This window comes from Trichomycterus rosablanca, chromosome 12 (genome assembly GCF_030014385.1).
Source record: "Trichomycterus rosablanca isolate fTriRos1 chromosome 12, fTriRos1.hap1, whole genome shotgun sequence".
NCBI classification, from domain to species: domain Eukaryota; kingdom Metazoa; phylum Chordata; class Actinopteri; order Siluriformes; family Trichomycteridae; genus Trichomycterus; species Trichomycterus rosablanca.
This window is the reverse complement of record NC_085999.1, coordinates 6317038-6342332: the sequence shown is the minus strand read 5'-3', so window position 1 is coordinate 6342332 and position 25295 is coordinate 6317038. Positions and strand designations below refer to the sequence as shown.

At 38.1% G+C, this 25295-nt stretch overlaps 1 protein-coding gene across 1 annotated transcript in view; it reads right to left on the bottom strand.

Annotated features, from left to right (window-relative positions):
• Positions 1–501: 501 nt before the first annotated feature.
• Positions 502–25295, bottom strand: part of LOC134323874 (potassium voltage-gated channel subfamily H member 7-like) — a 71862-nt gene continuing 47068 nt past the window's right edge. The window contains exons 8-17 of the mRNA XM_063005435.1: positions 18237–18636; positions 17917–18116; positions 17046–17048; positions 15546–15798; positions 11693–11898; positions 11430–11514; positions 9622–9837; positions 4819–4984; positions 1634–1793; positions 502–699 (exon numbers count right to left, since the gene is read on the bottom strand). Of these exons, the coding sequence (XP_062861505.1) occupies positions 502–699; positions 1634–1793; positions 4819–4984; positions 9622–9837; positions 11430–11514; positions 11693–11898; positions 15546–15798; positions 17046–17048; positions 17917–18116; positions 18237–18636 (1887 nt within the window). The remainder of the gene's footprint in view (positions 700–1633; positions 1794–4818; positions 4985–9621; positions 9838–11429; positions 11515–11692; positions 11899–15545; positions 15799–17045; positions 17049–17916; positions 18117–18236; positions 18637–25295) is intronic.

Sequence of the window (25295 nt, the reverse complement as noted above, 5' to 3'; positions counted from 1 at the left end):
TTTACCAACCAAGTTTATCTTGGGTGTACCCCAGAAGCACTGAAATCTCTGTGCGCCACATATATTGCATACCCCTTAGTTGCGCCCCTGGTGCTACTGGCAGCCTCAAATCTGCAGAATTTTCCAGTGCTCTGCAGAAAATATAAAATACAGCAGTAGAATCTAAAAAAGAAGGCTCATAGAATGAAGATGTGATTCCACCCAACACTATGCATTTAGTAATGTAGTTACAAACCAGACCCTGAGTCCTTAAAGGAGGTTACTGATTCACTTCCAGCAGGCCAGCACGGAGCGAAAGCTACCGAGAAGGTCAGAGCAGAGACATCAAGATATGTGACTCTGACAAAAACAACAAACAGACAGAATATTCAAGTTTCACCCAAACAAATCAAAATTCTAGCTCCGAGGAGTCGACCTTTAGAATTCAAGTTTTTCCTGGCCTTGATTATTATTATTCTTACAGAAACAAGTCTGATGTCCTTGAAAGTAAAAACCTTATAGTCATGGATGAGAGTCTGTGCTACTGCTTGGAAGTCCAGGGTCAGATAGAGGCCTTTGGAGTCCTGCAGCTACAGTACTGCTGACGGGCGCTTCAGTGGGCGAGAAGACGTGGATTGGAAGAAGTGATTTAGAATTTTGGTGTCTGAAGAGAACAGTCTGGTTTGATGTAGAGCTGTAAGGCTGAGACGTCCCCTGACTCTGTTAAAAGAGATAAAGAATTAAGACCAACATACATAAAGGCTTTGTCATTTAGCATGCTACACTACATAGTGAAAAGTATGTGGACACCTGACAGTCAGCATGTTGGACATCATAATCTAAAACCATGGGAGCTTTAACAGTATACATTATTTTTGGAAAGACTTTGTACATTGACATTTGTCCAAATACTCTTGGACATACTTAAATGTCTTATTCCATTTCACATGCTGTTTAAGTAATGTTAATAATCAGGGTTCACCATAATAAATGAGTCAACCTCCAAGTAAGATCCTTTGCATAAAAATGACCAATAAGTGATTTCGGGCTGAAATAACCATGACCAAGGTATGATTGATGAAAGCCTTGTTCTGGCTAGTAGCCACCCACATATGGATGTGAAGCCTGGACACTGAAGAGCGGAAAACAATGACTCATTCAGGCTTTTGAGAGCAAGTGCATCAGAAAACTGCTGAAAAACTCATGGTAGAAGACAATGACCAATGAGTATGTTTACAAGATGGCCAAGACAGAAAAGGAGCTACTGAACCACTTTAAATTCTACAGGTTACATTACTTTGGGTGTGTGATGAGGCACCCACATTATAACACTGATGGCAGAGTTATGACAAGAATTGTTGGAAAACTCAATAGAAAAAGGACACCAAGAATAAGCTGGATTGACATAATCACAACGGTGATTGCATTATCAGGGGCTAGTCAGCTACAAACAACACAAGATAAAGTCATTGGGAAAAGCTGACCCATCTGTGCAGCCAACCATTGCAAAGCGATGATGAAGGGGTAGTGACGTGACAGGAACATTAATTATAATAATCATCTCCTTTGCTTTGACATCAACATCTAGAAACAAGGATTTAGTGTTTATTTTTCCTGCTGATGTGTAATATTTGTAAGGGCTCTTGTGTGTTACCTCTGGGGCAGGTGGAGTAGTTGGCCTTTGGCTAGTGTTGGCTGCTTTCTTGTAGTCCTGGCTTGCAGTGACAGCACTGTACGTAGGTGGGTATGTGGATGACTGTCTCTGCAGTAAGCACAGTATTGCCTTGATATCTGATGTCATCTGAGACTCCAGTCTGGAAAAAAACAGCTCCGAATGAGACACTGGAACATTAAAATAACTTGAAAGTAAATAAAAAATGACACTAACAGACGATTAATCACTACTTTCGGAAAATGAGAGTGTTCAATTATTTAAAATACATTTAGGAAAGTAACGCATCATTAATAAAGCAATGTGTTGTACTAACTGAAATACAAGTAAAATATAAGTTCCCTCATGGTCATCTTTTTAAATAAACCCTGTTGTTAATTAATTGTTTGATATTAACAGGGACACCAAAAGTTTATCTGATGGGTGGCCCTAGATCTTTTTGGAAAACACTAACACAGTCTGTTTCAATAATACCATTATTTGGTACTTATTTTGCCCAGATGGTGCAGTGATAAACTATGCTTGCTTAACACTGTAGTGCTATTTGCCAGTCAGGACCAGACACATTTAGCTATTTTAGCTATTTTACTCAAAAATGGAGAGACCAAATTGAGTGGTGTCACAGGCCTGGTGAGCTGCTTAACAAACCTAATTGCTCATGTCTTTGGCAAAGAAAACCCGACTGGGGATTCACCTCTTTGCCACAACTTCTACTGTCTGGATAATATGCTGGCATAAGTGGTGGAGGAATACAGAGTGCAAGGCATGATCCTCTAAACGTATTAAGATTCTCTGTAGAAATCTACCAATATTGGGTAATAAAAGGGTTTGAGGCATGTACCATTCTGCAGCTCTCCTTAATCATGGTGTGTAATGCATGCTGTAGAGAAATTGCAACATGTAATTGCAAATCAATACACTGTGTTCGGCAGCACAGGTATAATTTTGTGTGTGCTTGTGTGTTACTGTGTGTGCATCTTGTCCCTAGCGTCTGACCACCCTCTTCGTAACAGGACATGCTATGTTTATACAGCAGCAAAATAAATGTAAAGTAGGGTGGGTAAGCATAAAAGTGAGAGGGAGAGATAGAAAGACAAAAAAGAATTATGGTGGTCTGGGACTCTAATAGAGATCAGAGACATGAGGCTCAGCTGCTGAAGGATTTCTACACCCTGATGCCTTTTTTTTCTCTCAGCTAAAAATACCGCCTGCTGTTAGTCGGCATAGACGGCTGTCTGCTAGTGTAAATGAGTGTGACTGTGTGTGTGTAATGATACAACTGCTCTGTCTGAGTCAGGTTTTTACATGTACGCTTGTGAGCATTAACACTGTTCATTTATAATACCTAGATAAATTTAATGTGTAGGAGAAGTGTGAATATGTATTAATATGAAATATTAAAATAAGGGCCTTCACTAGTGGAAACCAACTGCTTTGTGAAACCCTGTTGAAGTTTTTGACCTTTTCACACAGATGAAAAAGGTGTGATTAGGTGGATAAGGGTGTAGATTTGGTTGAAGTTTGCTGTTTTGAATATCAATATACAAACAAATACAGCCCTTCCCTTTACTGTTCCCTTCAAAGTCATGGTTGAAAATACCTCCAATTGTTTTTTTGCATATGTTTACTGACAGCTGCTTGAATAAGTAAATCAGTGTAAACATCACCTTTGAAAGACCCTACAAAAGTCAGCTTAAACAAATGATCCATTAAACCAGTAGTTTGTGTTTAGTATTATCATGCATTTGATAATATAAATATAGTTTTCTGGCGGTACGGTGGCTTAGTGGGTAGCACTATCGCTTCACAGCAAGAAGGACCTGGGTTTGATCCCCTGCAGAGTTTGCATGTTCTCCCCGTGTCTGTGTGGGTTTCCTCCCACAGTCCAAAAACATGCAGTCAGGTTAATTGGAGACACTGAATTGCCCTATAAGTGAATGGGTGTGTGTATGTGTGTGTGTCTGCCCTGCGACAGACTGGTGCCTCGTCCAGGGTGTTACTGTGTGCCTTGCGCCCATTGAAAAGCTGGGATAGGCTCCAGCTACCCCCCCTCCCGTGACCCTAATTGGATAAGCGGATAAGAAAATGAATGAGTGAATAAATATATTGTTTTCATTTGTCTAAAGAAAGTCATAATCATGTTCAGCAGTTAATGTGACTACAATAAATATTTACTTGCTAATATTCATTTAAAGCAATTACTAAAAATATTTTAGGCAAAGATTATGCTTTCTTTGTAACAACCTTGTCCACAAAAGCCTGGATTGTTAATATTTTGCTGAAGTGTTGGGTTTCATTATTGTGTCAAAGTAGGAATTGATTTATTATAATATTGCTTTAAATGCTTTCATCAAATTACCCACTCATATGTTCAAAATTCACCCTTCAAGAGAAGAGAAGGTTACATACACCGACCAGGCATAACATTATGACCACTAACAGGTGAAGTGAATAACATTGATCATCTCTTCATCATGGCACCTGTTAGTGAATGGGGTATATTAGGCAGCAAGTGAACATTTTATCCTCAAAGTTGATGTTAGAAGTGGGAAAAATAGGCAAGCGTAAGGATTTGAGAGAGTTTAACAAGGGCCAAATTGTGATGGCTAGACGACTGGGTCAGAGGATCTTCAAAACTGCAGCTCTTGTGGGGTGTTCCCAGTCTGCAGTCATCAGTATCTGTCAAAAGTGATCCAAGAACGGAACAGTGGTAAACTGGCGACAGGGTCATGGGCAACCAAGGCTCAGTAATGCACGAGGGGAGCGAAGGCTGGTTTGTGTGGTCCGATCCAACAGACGAGCTACTGTAGCTCAAATTGCTGAAGAACTTAATGCTGGTTCTGATAGAAAGGTGTCAGAATACACAGTGCATCACAGTTGCAGGGCTGTTTTGGCAGCAAAAGGGGGATCAACACAATATTAGGAAGGTGGTCATAATGTTATGCCTCATCGTTGTATGCAACAGTGGTTTCACGACCAAGTGAAATACTTCCAGATGGCATTACAGACCCTAGTTCATACAGCCTGAAGCACACTGCCATCTGCTGGTACTAAGGACGGAATTACATGTACATTTTTTTAAATCATTTGAGACGTACCTAAATACATACTTGGCATTTTTAAATACAGGAAGTGTTAAGTGTGTTAATGTGTAAAACCCTTGAGACCTGTTTAGATGCTCCTGCAGGTGATCCAATCTCTGCTGCACTTCTCCATATGTAATATCACTCTCTAGATCCTCATCTTCCTCTTCCCTCAGCTCACATGACTGTGCTTGTGAGTTATCTGTTGAATTTCTTTGCCTCACACTCTCCCAGTCATCGTTATGCCTGTCTAAATACACACAGACATACACACACATCACATTTTATACACTTACAAATCTTTCTATCCTTTATTTTTTTGTACAGAAAAGATGATAATCACAAAGAAACCTAAACAGAGCACTGTTATCCCTCCTCCTGTGGGTCTGTTGAGAGCTTTACTGCTTTTCTTCTGCTTATTGCGCTCCTATCTTTGAACAGCAGGCCTAACAGACAGACACCTCAGACAAAGGTTATCTTTTATGGCCACCTGCATATGCAAAACACCAGGCAGAGTTGCTGCTTCAAACTGATCTGAAATCAGACACTGGGGTCAGATGTGAGGTGAGTCATGCTATTTAATTAGATTGTTCCAGTTAAAATGCCACTTGTAGCTGCATACACTGTACTGGAAATGTAGTGCACTGCATGAAGTGCTCTGATTTCACATACAGTATTAAATGCTTATGTAGTATTAAAAACAGTGGTATCTTGGTTATATATGTTTTATTCTTTTGTTTTTATTTAAAGTTTAGTTGTATTTAGTGGTTACTGTTATTTTAATCCATTTTATATGCAATACAGTGGACCCTTGACTTACGAATTTAATTGGTTCCGAAGGACTGTTCTTAAGTCAAAATGTTTGTTAGTTAAACCTATTTTTCCCATAAGAAATAATGTAAATAGAATTAATCTGTGCCAGACCTCCCAAACCCGCCCTTTACCTAACCTTTCTAATGTCTTAAATTGTCTTTTTTGTTATAAATACAAGTATATTTTTCCTTAAATCTTAAATTATAGAATAGACATTACTGTAATAAACAATAATAAACAACAATACGCAGTAATAGTACTGTACTATACATAAAAAAAACACACCACATTTTAGTACAGTACGTGTGCAGTACCATACACCATAATAAATTTCCTTTTTTTTTAATAAAATGTATCTGCCAGAAACAACAATAACTCTCATATTTCTCTATTATTTTCTTCTTTTTTTCAGTAGTGTTGTATTTTGTAGGTGTAATTGCACAAAATACTTTACTAAGCCGAATTTCTTCTCCTCTCTCTTACTCACTGTCCCCTCTGTCTGATACACAGTGACAGCTACTGGCAGGAGTAATTATACAACAAATAGTAATAGATTTTTTCATTTTCTCAACGCTGCGCTTTCTTTGCACATTCTTTTGGGACATTTTAATATTGAATTTTACAAAATATAAAGAAAACACCGGAAAAACACAGTCCACTGTCCGAATGTTTGCTCACTGTATATATACTGTATATACAGTGCCTTGCAAAAGTATTCAGCCCCCTTGAACTTTTCAACCTTTTGCCACATTTCAGGCTTCAAACATAACGATATGAAATTGTAATTTTTTGTGAAAAATCAACAACAAGTGGGACACAATCGTGAAGTAGAACGAAATTTATTGGATATTTTAAACTTTTTTTAGAAATAAAAAACTAAAAAGTAGGGCGTGCAATATTATTCAGCCCCTTTACTTTCAGTGCAGCAAACTCACTCCAGAAGTTTAGTGAGGATCTCTGAATGATCCAATGTTGACCTAAATGACTGATGGTGATAAATAGAATCCACCTGTGTGTAATCAAGTCTCCGTATAAATGCACCTGCTCTGTGACAGTCTCAGAGTTCTGTTTAAAGCGCAGAGAGCATCATGAAGACCAAGGAACACACCAGGCAGGTCCGAGATACTGTTGTGGAGAAGTTTAAAGCCGGATTTGGATACAAAAAGATTTCCCAAGCTTTAAACATCTCAAGGAGCACTGTGCAAGCGATCATATTGAAATGGAAGGAGTATCAGACCACTGCAAATCTACCAAGACCCGGCCGTCCCTCTAAACTTTCAGCTCAAACAAGGAGAAGACTGATCAGAGATGCAGCCAAGAGGCCCATGATCACTCTGAATGAACTGCAGAGATCTACAGCTGAGGTGGGAGACTCTGTCCATAGGACACAATCAGTCGTACACTGCACAAATCTGGCCTTTATGGAAGAGTGGCAAGAAGAAAGCCATTTCTCAAAGATATCTATAAAAAGTCACCTGGGAGACACACCAAACATGTGGAAGAAGGTGCTCTGGTCAGATGAAACCAAAATCGAACTTTTTGGCCACAATGCAAAACGTTATGTTTGGCGTAAAAGCAACACAGCTCATCACCCTGAACACACCATCCCCACTGTCAAACATGGTGGTGGCAGCATCATGGTTTGGGCCTGCTTTTCTTCAGCAGGGACAGGGAAGATGGTTAAAATTGATGGGAAGATGGATGGAGCCAAATACAGGACCATTCTGGAAGAAAACCTGTTGCAGTCTGCAAAAGACCTGAGACTGGGACGGAGATTTATCTTCCAACAAGACAATGATCCAAAACATAAAGCAAAATCTACAATGGAATGGTTCACCAATAAACGTATCCAGGTGTTAGAATGGCCAAGTCAAAGTCCAGACCTGAATCCCATCGAGAATCTGTGGAAAGAGCTGAAAACTGCTGTTCACAAACGCTCTCCATCCAACCTCACTGAGCTCGAGCTGTTTTGCAAGGAAGAATGGGCAAAAATTTCTGTCTCTCGATGTGCAAAACTGATAGAGACATACCCCAAGCGACTTGCAGCTGTAATCGCAGCAAAAGGTGGCGCTACAAAGTATTAACGCAAGGGGGCTGAATAATATTGCACGCCCCAATTTTCAGTTTTTTATTTCTAAAAAAAGTTTAAAATATCCAATAAATTTCGTTCCACTTCACGATTGTGTCCCACTTGTTGTTGATTCTTCACAAAAAATTACAATTTCATATCGTTATGTTTGAAGCCTGAAATGTGGCAAAAGGTTGAAAAGTTCAAGGGGGCTGAATACTTTTGCAAGGCACTGTATATATATATATATATATATATATATAGAGAGAGAGAGAGAGAGAGAGAGAGAGACGGTCGGAGTCAACTTGTTCTTGACATCACGTGTTTCGCAAATTTCGGTTCATAATCCGAAATTTGTTTGTACATTAAGTTGAAAAAGATCGTTCGTAACCCAAAATGTTCGTATGGTAAACGGTTCATAACTCAAGGGTCTACTGTACTTTAGTATTGGTTTAAATCTTGGTAATTTAATTTTAAGGGACAGATTACATTACGTTTCTAAGTTATTTTTTCCAAAATAATTTTTGAGAAAAAAGTCCAAATACAATCTGCACACTGAAGGCATCACATGTCCACAAAGTCCACGGTTCACCTCTGTGGGGGCTGTCAACTACTCTAAGAGGTGCCTAATTTAAGCCAAATGTACATTGATATACATTGAGATATATGGATACTGGTGTGTGCCTGTTTTACATAAATCATAGGTCATTACCATTAGAAAGCCAAAGGGGAATCCCATTCAAAAGCAGTTGGTTTGTTTAGTCATGTAAGGAAGGGGAGGGCTGCTCCTTAATGGCTTGGTGGTATTAACTTAGTGGGCGGTGGATGAAAGACGTGTGACATTATGTACACATTAAAAAAACAAAAACAATACAATGAGAAGAGCAAACCAGAGTATTTTCCTGTGATCCTGTAAGAGAGCCACACTGTGACCTAAACTTCTCAAAGACTTGCTTCCCTGAGACCTAAATTGCTCCTTATTTCTTTTTTTTTCATATTCTGTCATTCTTTTTTAATAAGGCATGGATTACTTATTCACCCCAATAAAACCACAGTGTGACTGATCTAATTATTTTCTGTTATTGCATTTAAACATAATGTGTAGTTTTTATACATAATGTGTAGTTTTTAGGGCAAATATAAATTAGTTATTTTTTAACAATCAGAGTCAACGCCTGTTCAGGCTAAATGTAATGCATTTTTTAAAAATCATAAGGAATCATTATTCTGCGTTTACTTTAAGGGTTGGCATATACAAAACCAGTCCATATTTATAAAAATCCCACCTGGATGACCCAGAAATTTGCCCCTCCTAAAAGTTGCTGCAAAACAAATAAGCTGCTGCAGTCTAAAGCAATTGCACATCCATGAAATTAGTAAGAGGTCAGGTAAAGTAAAGTCCAGTTGAAATAAAACAGCCAGACCTCTTGTGGACAATTTGGTAAAAAAGGAGAGGGGCACAATATCATAACCAATTCAATTTAATTTAACTTCACTGTCATTACGCTAGTACAGAGTTAGACAATATAATGAAATGCTGTCAAGATACTTCTCCAGTGCAGTGATAGAGAATGAAAAATATTAAGAAGTTTCAAGAAGCTCAAAAATAAGATATATGATATATACATGCATAAGAAAATACACACAATATATACTTAGTGCAAAATGTCCAGGATCTCCAGAATGCCAGATGTGCATATAATATTGTATTAAGTGTTGTGCAATGTTTGGATATGAATTACTGAGTACAAATAATGACAGTATGTGCTAGTATTTAGTATGGTAGAACAGTGAGTGTGCAAACATGGGGACGAACCCCTTGGTTGTTAGTGTTCAAGTGTTCAAGTATTGAAATAACTACAGCACCAATTCACTTTTCACATCAGCTTCAATTTAACTTCACTGTTTTGTCTATTGCCATTGGACACGTGACCCTCAGCGTCTGACCACAAAGGATTTGATCTGAGCCATGGGGGGAAGGCATAAGGACGAAGGTGTCGCCTTACCATTAGAATACTTGTCTCGCTCCAGCTTGCCAATAGATGGGCTGCAGTCACTGGGTGAACTAAAACCTTCTGCAGAGGGATATCCCAGAATTCCTGCTGACAGAGTACTCTGCTCCTCCCTAGAAGCCCTGCATTCATCAGAGCCTCTCTTTAAGCTCAGCCTTGAATCTCGTCGCTCCTTTCTGCTCTCGTTTACCAGGTCCTTGTTGCTTTCCCCTGTGGGACGTCATAATCATATGTGGTTAGAGAAACACTCTGTAGCGAGAGACCCAGTCTCCACAGGGAACCTCCAGAGTAAACAATACTACAACTTTAATTACACACACACACACACACACACACACACACACGCATGCATGTATTAAGATGTAAAAAGACCTATTTAAGATACTAAAGATGGAATATGCAGATAACAGTGTCAGGGAGTAACCTGAACAGACATCTTAGTATTAAAATCCCCAAGTCATGTAATTTATTAATGTTTTGTAGCTAAGCTTTGTCATAATTGTATGAGTAAGGAGAAAACGTTGGGTTATTGTTATCACTATTAAAATTCATAATCTGCATGAGATTAATTAAACAAGCTACTAACAAACGAACACATACAGGCAGTGTGAATCAATGTGGCCTGTGAACACTAGGTAGTTATATGCTTTTAAAATACTTAAGTAATAAAGGTTTTTTTTCCAAAATTAAAACCCTAAACTGTACATATTCTCTGTGCTGTTGCAAATTTTCCTGCTACAATTCACAGCACATGAATTCAGTTGCCAAAATTAAAATTGGGGAGAAAGTCTAAAATGCTACCTGAATGGGAATTTATTTGTTAAGAAATTAGTATAAACTTAATATAGTTATAATATAGATATAATATAACTAGTTATTACATTGCTAAAGTGTACACTTGTGCATATGGCTGTACAGTGGACCCTTGAGTTATGAACCATTTACCATACGAACATTTTGGGTTACGAACGATCTTTTTCAACGTACAAACAAATTCCGGATTGCGAACCGAAATTCGCGAAACATGTGACGTCACCAACAAGTTGACTCCGTGACCGTCTCTCTTTCATTCGTACTAAGTTTTAAGGGAAAATATACTTGTATTTATAACAAAAAAGACCATTTAAGACATTAGAAAGGTTAGGTAAGGGGGGGTTTGGGAGGTCTGGCACAGATTAATTCTATTTACATTATTTCTTATGGGAAAAATAGGTTTAACTAACAAACATTTTGACTTAAGAACAGCCCTTCAGAACCAATTACATTCGTAAGTCAAGGGTCTACTGCAGGGGTGGGGAACCTTTTACCCACTGAGGGCCAGACTAATACTTACATATCTGGTCACGGGCCACAGACTACAATGATGCAACATACAGCCAATAATATAATATAAAGTTTTAACTTTTCTGAAGCTAATATTTTACACATAATTTATACACATCATCATTAATTGCGGGGACAGAGACGCCTGGGCTGCTTTGCTTGCTTTGTTGCTACCGCGACCCTGAATGGATTATGCGGAACAGATGATTATGATGATTAATTGCATGAAGCCCAGACAATAAAATCTAGGAAATATATGGCGGGCCACATTTGATTGAGCGGGGGGCCATATACAGCCCACGGGCCGGAGGTTCCCCATCCCTGGTCTACTGTATTTACAATTGAAGGCTTTATTAGCAATACACATTTCAGGATTTTTAAAGACAAAAAAGTAAAGCTACTGACAGACAAGCAAACATACAATAGTATTAATCCAGCACCTTAAAATACTGAAGTCTCTATAAAATGTGTTGTATTACCTTTGGATGGCTCAAGACTGAAGGAAATCTTCCTCTTGCCTTTATTGTCCTCTTGATCTGTGTCACTGCCATGTGCAAAACTGGCCTTTGTTGAGACAAGTAATATGCTTAACAGTCAGTCTAAAATACACAAAAATACTACAGAATAATTAAACCCCTACCACTAAGCTACAGCTTCATTGGATCTATCAGTAGCCTGGACTTATTTATAATTTAGTAATAATATTTATTAGCACTCTAGCCTGGTGTTGGTAAAGACCTACCTTGGCATTATCATCCCTCAGGTTAAACGTGAGCTCCAGGTTGGTAAGGAAATGGTCAGAAAACTCAGGATACATATCCAGCACTTCCAGTAGATCCTCTCTGGTGATGGTGTGTAGATCACAGTAGCTCAGAGCTCTCACATCTGCATTCGACTTTCCTGGTTTTGCATACAAGTGGATCATCTCTCCGAAGATGTCATCTTTACCTGATGTGAAAACAAAAAGGTCAAATTAGTGACTAATGCAGCTGCTCTCTATATGCCAGACTTTAAAGACTGTGCATCCCACTTTGATCAGAGTCGTAAGATAAAATTACAAAACAAGACTAAAAAAAGACTAAAGGGACATGCAGCCTTTTAACCACCAAAATATGAGGGTTCTTCAAAAAGTTTCTGCACTTTTAAAAACTATTTATTAAGAATTTTAAAAACAAATGACATCACTTTTCTACTTTTTAATGGCATCAGCAAAAAATGTTTTTGGTTGAGCGAGTAGCCACTGATGCAGCACTGCTTTCACATCATCATCACATGAAAATCTTTTTCCCCTTAAAGCTTCTTTGAGCATCCAAAATGGTGGAAATCAGTGTTGCTAAATCCGAACTATAAGCTCTCTCTCAGTCTCTCAGACACAACCAATTACTACTCCTCCCACCCTCACCGTTTCCAATCAAAATATAAAAGTGCGGAGACTTTTTGAAGATCCCTCGTATTTCATTTTCATCCGGAAACACTGGACACAAAGCAGGAAAACCCTTTCTCAGACACAGCCAATCATGTCTTGCCAACAGCCCTGTTGAGATTTAAACCCAAACCCTGGTAGGCTTATAGACTGCAAATTATACTAGGATAAACATGATTTTGCACACAAAATTTGTTACAAAATACTGGTGTGACCGGAGTTTTACTTATGCAGTTTAAACCAATATTTTTAGTAAATGAATAAAGTAAATCCTTTAAGACAGCCTTGACTGCATTGAATAGTTTATGTTTTAAAATGTGCTATTTAATACAGAAAACAACATAAATAAATGATGTCTATAATATAGTGAGGTGCTGTGAAGCTTGCCGTGTTTGTATACGTGATTGCATTTAGTCTGGGTCAATCCAGGCCAAACGGTGCACACAGATTACCAGAGCTCATTCTCTGCTGGGATTATTAGGACAGATCTAGGTCCTGTTTTCCATCAGCATCACAGTATGACAGTAATCAGAAGATAGTACAAAGCATGAGCATGACTCAAACCATTTCATTTGGAAAAATCCAGGTTTCCTATAGTCTTCGTTCTTTTAGTCTCCTGTTTACTCTTATTAATTATTTAAGCACAGACTGACCTCATGCCTCTTCATACTTTGATGTCCACAGACATGCATGCTGTGTTCTTACTTCAAAAGGAATAGGAACACTTTTGAAACCCAGGCTAAATTTATACTAACTGTAAACGCATTTCTATTTTTGCAGAATTATTTACACTGAGCACCACAGAACATCCCAGATTGAAAGAAACTTGCTCTTAGACAATGATGTATGGTGTGATGAAAAAATAGGTCCTAAAATTGTTTTCACAGTACCGGGCCTGAAGAAAATGTCAAGCCCTTAGTGATCTAAAACACTTTGATTTAATCATTAAAATGTTGTTTTTTTTACATAGTTTTAGCCATATTGCTATTAGCTCTGTAATTAGTCCACACTAATATATTTATACATTAATCTTTATCAACATAAAGAGAAACTAGAGCTCAGGGCTAAACCTGTAATGTTGTAGCTGAGATGTCCCAAGTGTACCTAACCACCTGCTGAACCACAATGCTGTCCCTTTATCCATTAAAAACATACATTCATTCATCTCTTGGTCCTGGTCTGGTTGGGATTGCTTCTGAAACTAACTGGACTTACTGGATGCAAAGCAAAAACACCCTAGACAGAGCATCAATTCATCACATTACATGAACAAGCCATTAAAAGCTAATGTATTATCATTTCTGTATTCTTAACCAAAGTGTATAGATCACATTTAATTATATTGGGGGAAACCCACACAGACACGGGAAGAACATGCAAACGTGAACCTTCATGGAGAAAACATAAGTCTCTTCTTTCTCTTCGAAACCCTGTCTGTTTAATCACTGATATATACCACGTCATCAAATGCCTAGAATTGCACATGTTGGCTTTAGTCTTGGTGGTGGCTGCTTAAAAACACAATCTTTAATTCTTCTATTAACTTTAAACCATATTTGTGCAAACATTTTCCCACAGGCCATTAGAAACTAGGTAGCTTGTTATAAAATTAAAAACGGGGTGCTTGTTACCCTGACTTCCATGGCATAAAACCTAGCAGTTTAGCAATAGCAGAACTTACAGCTGACCATCATAGATCATGGCAGAAATTCAGGTAACATCCCAAAAATCATATGTAATTGCTATAAGTTATTTTAGGCTGTTAATTATGATGGTGTGAGGCATATGATAGAGACATTTTTAGCACCTATTATGATTCAGTTTATGTGCACATGTGTTTTCTTATCCACTCAACAGAAGTATATTTTGAGTATCTCATTATCCCAGGTCTGCTTTTTGCACATTTTGTTCTAGTACCAAGCTGAGTTTCCTGCACATGACTTGGCATCGTCAGATGATCATTAGGACAAGTACTCAGTGGTGAAAATAGAACTTTATAGGATGCAGAGCTCCCACCTGGCAGACTCACACTGCGACTCTGACACTGAGGAAACACGTTCACTAATGACAGCTGTCAATAGTGATCTCTAACTGAGAAAGTTAGCATCAGCAGCTGCCTGAAATAGAATAAACAGCTCAATGAAGCTAGTAAATATGGGTCCTCCTGCCAGTTGCTATCTTTGTCATTGTCTGTCTCTCATTCTCACACCCCACTGCCTTCCAAGACAGTCTTTGCTATAAAAAGCTTGTCCAGCTTTATGCACAAATAGCTATTTTCTCTCTGGTCTTGGGCTCAAAAGTCTCATTTAAAACAGACAAGTTGACAGGCCAAATACATAATCCTGCATCTTTATTTTGCAGATTTACTGAGAAATATATAGACATCTCTTCCAGTTTATGGGTACAGCTATATTAGTGCCAAATGGTAGCACAAATGCTAATAGGTTCATAAACCTAATCGTACAGCCGGGCAGTATTACAGTCCACACTCCAATCAAACAGACCTTTCAAAGTAATAATGTATTTAGCAGCACTATTATCTAAATGTCAGACTGGCTAAATAAAATTATACAAAATAGAAAATTAAATATCCATACACAGGCTCTAATGCAAAAAAAGGAAGAACATTTTTAACACAGCATTTATATTAAAACGCACTGTGAATGCCAGACATCACCATTAGTACAAGCTTGCACTTGGTCCGTGCAGAAAGTTTACTTGTGATGGAGTCTTAATTATTGTGCATAAGAAAACCAATTAGAGTAAAAAAAAAGCATGCCAATTACAAACAAAAATGTCCAGGCCTCATTAATTAAATTAAGGCCCAGCCAATTTTAAAACATTGAATTAGAAACTGGCAAAATACATATAATTGGAATTACTGTTAAACTAGTTTGACATTGACTGTGATGCATTTGTTTGCACCTGATGCTACGTACATACAGAATGACAGCAGAATATAAAGTAATTCTGTATTAGAGTGCAGGTAACAGAATCATGCCCACCTGACAAGCCACATAATCTACTGTAGAGCTGTCCAGTTATGAGCAATTAATTCACATTTGGCAGCCAATCAAAAATGTGCATTTTTGAATTAGAAGGGATGTCTCTATACTTTTTGATAAATTTCCTTTTCTCAGCATAAAATATCTGCAATTTAAAACACAATTACCAAGAATGGCCACCACAATGTCGTCCTTCAGGATCTCAATGGAACCTCGGGACAGGAAGTACAGAGCGGTGAGGACATCTCCGGAGTGGACGAGAGTGTCTCCTGGGGGAGCATGGGTTGTGTTAAAGCGCATGGCCAGAGCCCGCAGGCAGCCTTTAGTTGCACCGCGGAATGCTTTACAGCCCTGAAGCAGACTTTGGTTTAGATGGAGACAGATATCTGCCTGCAAGCACTCAGGAAAGCCTTTTAACACCTAAATAAAGAGGAAATAAAGAGAATCAGTATGCAGTCAGGATCTTCTGTTTAAAGTCATACAAATATGTTCTAGCTACGAAATCACATGCATCTTAATTATCATACAACAATATTTATTTAGAAAAAATAAGTCTGTATATTCATCTGTTTTTTAAAAATCTAAAGCTCATAGAACTTATAAAAAATGTAAAATGTTTAATTGCTAGGCAAACAGATAAGAGTGAACATCACTATGTTATGACTAGTAAACAGTTGTAAACCTAGCTTGTACATATTGTAAATGGCTATTTAACAGGCACATCTACCATAAAGGGACTACCATAAGGTTTAGTAGTGTATTTAATTATTTATTTTAACTTATTATTGTTTGGAGGGTGGTTAGCCCAGCACCACACCAAATTACTAGAAAAGAATACACACTCTTGACAGGGTGGCAATTCATCACAGAGCAATATACAATCTACACTCAGTGTGGTGACCCCTGAATATGGGAGTTTATTAGAGAATATTGGAATCTGTATTTCTTCATAGTTACAAGCCACTTGTGGTGGAATTACATTTTTCTGCACTGTTATTATTATTATTATTACATACATTATTATTACAATATTTCGTTAAGTAAAATATTAAAATAAGTAAAAGACAATTAAATATCAGAATACATGTATCTATCAGCATAGATACACCCCCATATATATATATATATATATATATATATATATATATATATATATATACAGTATATATACTGTATATATATACTGTATATATATAAAGGTGCCCACAATTTTTTTTTGCACTGGGGCCAATGAGCTCCTAGTTACGCCACTGAAAGCAGTAAAACACTTGCCTCTGACTAATTCCCAGAATAAAATCACAGCCATTATGTTTTTTGTGTGCTAGCACTTTCTCTTTCATGTTTTATTGCCTTACTTTATGGTAAATGTACCTGATCAATAAGTACATACAAGGTAGCTGTACCTAACTGGCAAATTATGATGTACAGAAATCAGCAGTGCAAAAACAATCGACAACTCAGCAAAAGATAAGCAACATGAGCCGTATAATACACCAGTAAAGAATATAAATGAAAGCAGATGCAAAGCTAATATACATGTTTATTAAAAACAGAAAATAAGATGAAAGTGTTTGATGAAGGAAAGGTCTGGAGTGCAGGCATGAACAGGCAGTGAAGGGGACATGAATGAAATGATTAAGAAGAATCCTCCACATTTTTATAAATACCTCCTGCTTGTCCCAGGGTGATGAGGTTAATCCATTTCGTATGAGGCAAAATGGAAAAAGACAAGTGTTGCATTCAGTACACACACTTACAAATACATTATGTGATTCATTCGCATACCATACAGGAGCTATATTAAACCAACAGTACACTTGCAATTCTGCAACCATGGTGACATGTTTAGAAGAAAAGTGAGTTCACAAATTCCATCCTGAGTGTCACAATTTGCAAATGAGTCCCATGTAGTGAAGGAATTTGGAATCAGATGTGAGAGATATACTGGTATTTAAGTGAATACTGGTGTGTTGTTGTCCAGTGATGGATATTTTATCATACAATGAATGAATACTGTGATAAACCCAAAAATAATAAACCACCAACAAGTATGACATTGACATAACATTTAAAAGCTTAAATAATTCTAATAAAAGTTATTTTAGCATATAATATTATTCATATTTATCCTGTTATACTTGATAAATGATCACGTAAACAGAAAATGCTAGAAATATAGACAATAACTGCCAATATCATTTTATTATAACAAAAACGCTGACCTAAACAAGACAGAACAACTAAACTGGAATTTCTGGAATTTCTAAAATTTAATGAAATTTGTGTTGTTACAAAATTACTAGAAAAAGAAGATATTTAGAGAACAAGTAAAGAATAATAATACATTTAAAACAATACAATAAAACATTTATTGACATGAAAAATGCATAAACAACATATTTGTATTTGTATTTTATCTTGTTCACTATGATGTTTCATCATCATTATTTGAAAACTAGAAAATGTAATGAAAACTAATTAATATTACCAGCCCCTTTGGGATTTTGCCACTAAATATGTATAAACACGCAAACATACCATGTTCATGTCAATGCCGTTGGTATAGTTCCAAGAGTGCTGAAAGTATTCCTCTAGCCTCTGTCTGAGTGGGTTGGGGATTTGGTGGAAGCGGATAAATTCTTTCACGCGCAGCATCTGTGTGTGATACCGTGCTGTTCCAGAGTACAACCGCTGGATGATGGCAGACACATTTCCGAAAATGCTGGCATACATTAGGGCTAGCCAGGACAGGAACAGAATAAAAATAAATATATGTATAACAAATAAAAGTATAACAGAAGCAATTTATTCATTTATTTAACATCCTTTAAGTAAGTAAATGTTAAGTTTATACTCACATCCGATGAGCATGACACAGATTGAGAAGATCTTCTCAGAGTTGGTATTTGGTGAAACGTTGCCGAAACCCACGCTGGTCAGACTGCTGAATGTGAAATACAGCGCCGTAACATATTTGTCCTTAATGGAGGGTCCAGAACTGAGGTCACTTTGGTTGTAACGCTTTCCAATAGACACACCAAGATTATCCAGCCAGCCAATTTTGTGTTCCAGATAAGGCTTCTCCATGTTACCGATGGCATACCAGATACAGGCCAGCCAGTGGGCGATGAGCGCAAAGATGCACATGAGAAGCATGAGCACCGCTGCACCATACTCAGAGTAACGGTCCAGCTTCCTAGCCACACGGACCAATCGCAGCAGCCGGGCTGTCTTCAGCAGACCAATCAAAGTTGTTGTCTAACATAAGAGACATAAGAGACATTATTTATTAAGGTCAGAAATGTGACACTATAATTAATCTGTGCTTATTGCTACTAAGTATTCACATTAAAGTATTCTGACATAAAAACATCAACCCAGTTTGACAGTACATGTGGCTCTCTGACAAAACTTTGGGTTATGTCAATCAACATTGTACGTTTTCATGTACAACTGAAAAGTAACACAAATGTCTTACACAAATTCTAAGTTTTGTACAGGATAAACAAGTGATTATAATGAACATGTTATGTTTAACATTGCATTGGTTAAGAGTTAAAGATGTAATTCTGTAAACGATAAATTATGTTTGTTGATTAGTTTAGATTGAACCTTTTGTAACTCTTTTTTAATTTATTTTATTTATGCATTTTCTCCCATTTTCTCCCAATTTGGTGTAGTCAATTTATCTTCCGCTGCTGGGGGATCCCCAATATCTGGGTCCTTACACAGCGTTTTGAAGATCCCACCCACATAGTCCAGTCATCCCACCCTAGCAGAACCATGTCTGCTGAAGAGCTAAGGCTGATGGACAGACACGGACAGACCTTTTATGTGAAATAAACAATAAGCAGCAATTAAACTCCTATAATTAGAATTACAGTAAATTAGAAATCATTATAATGGTTTTACATTTTTTAAAGTTTATTTCATGCAAATTCTCTCTAACCAAGCTTCATATATCATCATGTCAGTCTAGATATTGTAACTTTTTTTTTTAATAATTATTAAGATTTAGACTTTTCTAAATATATGAAACCAGTTTTTATAGGGGATTTAAATCATATGATTACAGTTGAAGGTTGCACATATTGAGCAATTTCTGTCTGAGTGGGCAAAACTAAATAGTTCAGTCTGCAAATTTGTGTGAAGTAAGCCAGGGGATCTGTCAAATATAAATAGAGTCAGAGTTTAGAGGTTTTGCCTTAAAAGTGAAAAACTGTCTGGTCTGAGGTTTGGTATGCATTTATATTATTGGAGAAAAAGACTGGGGGAACAAAAGAGAAAAAGCACACCACTGCTGACATCTTGAACTCATGAGTTCAGATCTCAGCTCTGCTACCTATGCGGACAATGATTGGGTTGTCTGCAGGTGGGAATACCTGAGGGGATTCCTCATGATTGCTGCACTTATGACCCCTGCTGGCTGATCGATGGTGCCTGCACAGAGATGGTGGATAATGGAGATCGGTGTGTGACTCTCTGTGTGAGATACGGATCCTCAAATGAACCCGCCTCATGCAGGTGATAAAGAAGCAGTCTGCTACTGGATATGTGTCTGATAGGGGGTGTGTGATAGTCAGCAGCAGTAAAAAAAAAAGGTAAATGTGATTGGGATAATTGGATATGACTAGATTAAGAAGAAAGTTGCTGGAAAAATACAAAAACGAAACGAACAGCAAATGCACTCAGACGTGTTGTATTTTGTTAAATAATGTGCGTAGTGGTCACTTCTTTATTGCCTACTTCCACAGTAATGTCTCAGAACAAATGTTGCACTGATTTGATTAACAGTTTGATAATTATGTGTAATTATGGCCTATTATACAATAATGTCGGAATGTTTTGCCACTCGAGACCAACATCTAACCAGCGTCCAAAAATAAAGCAAGCCACTAAAACAAATTAGCAAATGTGAACTAATTAAGTCTGCTCTGAGCACTTTATTTGAAATATTTTCTGAAAAGCTTGGCATCATCCGCCTGATAGATACAACCCCAAATCAGAAAAAGTTGGGACAGTATGGAAAATTTAAATAAAGTAAAAATGCGTTCCTTACATTTACTTTGACATATTTCATGTTTTACCTGCTCAGCTTTATTTTAATTGTTAATAAACATCATCACCTGCATTTCAGGCCTGCAACACATTCCAAAAAAAGTTGGGACGGGGGCAATTTAGGGCTAGTAATAAAGTGAAAATACTAAATAATGATGTGATTTCAAACAGGTGATGTCAACAGGTGATTGTAATCATGGTTTGGTACAAAAGCAGCATCCAGGAGAGGCTGAGACTTTGATGAGCAAAGATGGCCAGAGGATCTCCAGTTTGTCAACAAATGTGTGAGAAAATTACTGAAATGTTTAAAAACATGTACCTCAAAAAAAAATTGGAGGGGATTAGCATATTTCTCCCTCTACAGTGCATAATATCATTAAACCATTCAAGGAATTGGGAGGAATTTCAGTGCCTAAAGGCCAAGGGCGCAAACTTAAGCTGAACGTCTGTGATCTTCGATCCCTCAGACAGCACTGCATCAAGAACCGCCACTCAACATTAGCTGATATAACCACATGGGTGAGGGATTACTTTGGTAAACCTTTGTCAAGCACTACAATACAGAGTTACATGCACAAATGCCACTTAAAACTTCACTGTGCAAAAAAGAAGCCTTATGTTAACCATGACCAGAAAACTCCTCTGGGCTCGGAGACAAAATAAAAGCTGAAACACGCGGTGCCAAAACGTCTTTTAAGTGTGGTGAAAAGGAACGGCAACATTACAAAGTGATAAATGCTTTACTGTCCCAACTTTGTTTGGAATGTGTTGCAGGCCTGAAATGCAGGAATGGATGTTTATTAATAAATGAAATGAAGTTGACCAGCCAAAACATGAAATATCTCAGGTTCATCCTGTCTGCAATCAAATAAAAGTCAAAGTAAATGTAAGGAGCTCTGTGTTTTTTATTATTTGCATTTTCCATGATGTCCCAACTTTTTCTGATTTGAGGTTGTTTATAGATAGAGACCTACTGCACAAATAACAAATATTTCAATATTTGAAAGACTTTTATTTGGTAAACCCAGCAAATGAGTCTCTTGGAGTTCATACCATGTAAGGTCTCATTTAAAAAGGCTCCTGTGGCACTTTAAACTGGCCCCTGGCAAAATATCATTTGTTTACCTGTCAATTATACACTGGCTCTGCAAAAGAACTGAGAACAGATGGTATTTTTAAAAGCTTTTTTAAATAGCTTAGTCTGCCAAGAAAATGTTGCCTTCATGTCGGTGTTGACAATGTGTTAGCACAAAAAAAGCGTTCTGCTGTTATTCTGGGCTGTGGAGCACAAGCAGACAGAGGATGCTGAATGTCACAGGTAGGCCATTAAAAACTCATTAGCAGTGGACACAGTGCCTGTATAGTGTTATATCTGGACAGGAGGCTGGCAGGCATAAACAGTGTTAGTTTAATCATTTCACACTTATTAGTAGCTTTAATAAATAACAGCTGTATGCAAAATCAAAAGTTTGACCAGCCTGACTGCAGTCCAGATCCTCACACATTGTTTTCACACTGTAAACTGAAAACTGGCCGTTTGGTAGCACCACTAAGATTCATAATAGGTCAGATTTATTCTGTTAATTGTGGGTTTGGGGTTTAGTTTACACTGGGTTTAAAATCTTTGGTCCAACCCCAGATCTGTTTCTGTGCTTGGTTTAGGGACTGCATCATCACGGCAGGATTGTTTTCACACAGATGCAGTTAATCTGAATCATGGTGCGATTGCACAACTCTTTAACATTATGACTACTGCTACTGTTAAATGTTAAATGATCTAAAGAGTTTGACCGGCCTGGCTGCAGTCCAGATCTGTCTCTGTTAAAGGTGTATAGCCATCATGAACAGGAGGATCAGACAACAGCGACTACAGCTCTTGTATAAAGTCTTGTAACAAGAAAAAATTACTGCAACAATTACCCTCAGTTTCCAAATGATAGTGGGTGTGTTCGAAAACCTAGTGCTCTCTCTACATAGACAGCATTTTACATCATCCTACGTGCGCTCCCGAGAAGGAGGCTGTTCGAAATTCTAGATGCCTTAATACCCTCACTAGTAAGGTATCTTAAAATTTCAACGGTATTTGGACTCAAGAATCAGGGAGCATCCGATGCTGCCTTATGCCTAGTTCACACTACACGATTTTTGCCCTGATTTTCGCTCGCCGACTGGTTGCCGCTAGATGTGGCAGCTCGAGAGCAACTCGGCGCTCGCTCTGCGCTATGTGTGAACTACTCAACAACTCGATACAAGCGGCTGAGGAGAGATATCTAGCATGTTGAATATCTGGATCAGTCGGTTGCGACTGGCAATGAGTGTGGTGAGGGGGATAATATAGTTTCTATCAGAATACATCCGCACACAAACAAGTTTTACAATATTTGTGAACTTATCGTCCCCGCCAAAGCATAACACCAACACTGCATTACAAAAATATTTATTAACATCCAACTGCAGAACAATCCCTGCTGGTCGCGTTGCCAAATCCACTCGGATTCATTTATTTTTCTCTTTGATTTTACGCTGCACATCAGCGCACAAACAACTTTGATCGCTCGCTACTTGTTGACGTGCATTTTTGGACGTGGTATCATTAAACCTTTCATCACTTCTCGCGTTTGTTTTCATGACAAAACGTAGTTTGGGAGACCAGAGAAGCTCGCCTGCAATTCCAGTTGGTGATAGACGGTGTAGTGTGAAACCCCCCTATCGCCGATCAGTCGTGTAGTGTGAAAGCCACACCGACTCCCGATTACAAGAGATCTAGTTGTGTAGTGTGAACTGTACAGCAACCTGATGACTTGGAAAGTCGTGTAATGTGAAATTGGCATTAGCGGTGAAGGCGATCCCAGCACTCTTCCCGGCACAGCTTTTCTCACAGAAAAATAAAAAACATGGTGGATGGTGCGGAGAAACAAACTGAGTTATTTTCAAACGTAAATAAATTATTATTGATTTTTAATTTGTCCGTGAATTTAACCCATTTTCAGTACACGGAGGGAGATGTTAGTTGACATGCTAGGGCGTTGTGCCACCCCATCCCATTGGTTTGAATGTCAGAGGCTAACTGTGTTAGCTTAGTTAGCAAAAACTGATGGAATCGCTAAATAGTGCGTTTGAATACCCTGCCTTATAAGTCAATGACTTATTAGAATCCTCTCTTCTTAGGCAGCTGCTTATGTAGGCAGTAAGACAGCAAGGCAGCTCACTAGGTTTTCGAACACACCCAGTGTGATTAACTTATTTAAAAAACAAACCAGAAGATATTTTGGAAACCCAGACGTGTTAGTTTGAGCGTGATACTGTAATAGAATAAAACTATTGCAACATGTCAGGTCATTAAATTTTTTTTCCTCCAGGTGCTAGTGCATAAAAAACCCAAACGCTCTGCTGACTCAGTAACTGCAGAGTTCCAAACCTCCTCTGGCATTAACACCAGCACAAAAACTGCACGTTGGGAGCTTCATGGCATGGGATTTAATGGCTTAGCAGTTGCATGCGAGCCTTACATCAACCAGCACAACCCCAAATACATGGAGTTGTGTAAAGCATGCCACCACTGGACTCTGGAGCAGTGAAAATGCGTTCTGTGGAGTAATTAATCAAATGTATGCTTCCAACTTTGTGGGAACAGTTTGGGGAAGACCCTTTAATGTTACAGCCTGAAGTCCCAGTGCACAAACCAAGATTCAACCTCAACCCCATCGAACACCTTTGGGATGAAGTAGAATGGTACTGTATAAATAGATTGAAGAACAGGCCCTCTTATCCAACATGAGTGTCTGACCTCACATATGCTCTTCTGAATGGATGGGAAAAAATGACCACATATATACTCCTAAAATCTTGTAGAAAGCTTTCCCAAAAGAGTGGAAGCTGTTGTAGCTGCAAAGTGTGGACCAACTCCATACTAACTGCTATGATGACCAGTTCTTGGGTGTGTCATGAAAGAAAGCAAATAGCATTGTGTATGTGTATTTAGGTTTTGGGTGGGCATTTGTAAATTAGAAATGTAGATTAGTCACTTCATGTAAATCTAGTAAATGAGACGAGTCCTGGTGCCACCTGCCATCTGTCTCTCTGTTCTTTACAAACCATGTAACACACACTAGTAACCACAGACTGCACAACAGCCCCATCTGCCTAACCATAGACATTAAAACACAAAACACACACAAACACAATGCAGATATACAGTATGTAAAGCAGTCAAGCAAGGCAAAGCTTTTTAAAAGACAGGCCACTTTAGGTTTAGTTTAGCCCTAGAATGGGATTCTAACTGCACATTATCTAGTACAGTGTAAACATTGAAAAGTGTTTTTTTTTTATAATGGATACTACAGCATATACAAAAGAGCAGGGTTATAGCAACCCCCATTCAAACACATCAAACACACTTCGACTTGAACAATGCACATTAGTAACCTGGCACACTTTCTCACTCTCTACCAGCCATTAAGCAGGCTTTGCTTTTTGGAGAAGACACAGAAAGCAGTGGGTTGGCACAGTATTGCACAAGAAACTAAAGCTCTAGGTTTTTAATGCACTGTAAACAAAAATATGATAGATGATTCTAGCAGTAAGCAGCAGCAGAATCCAGCACCTGGTGCCTGATTTTCTAGCAGGCTCTTAAAACATTAGCCAAATAAAATGCATTACCTCTCTCCAAGTCACGACAGATCCTACTGCTTTTCTCTAAGTTAATCAATAAGCACATTCAAATAGTCTCCAATTAGCTTTTTCGCTGCACCTGGGTCATCTAGTCGCACTACATCGGATATGTTTCAGAAATCCTTACGCCTGAAAACCACTCCACAATGAGAGGTGTGCTGGCACAGAACACTCAGTCTTATTTAATT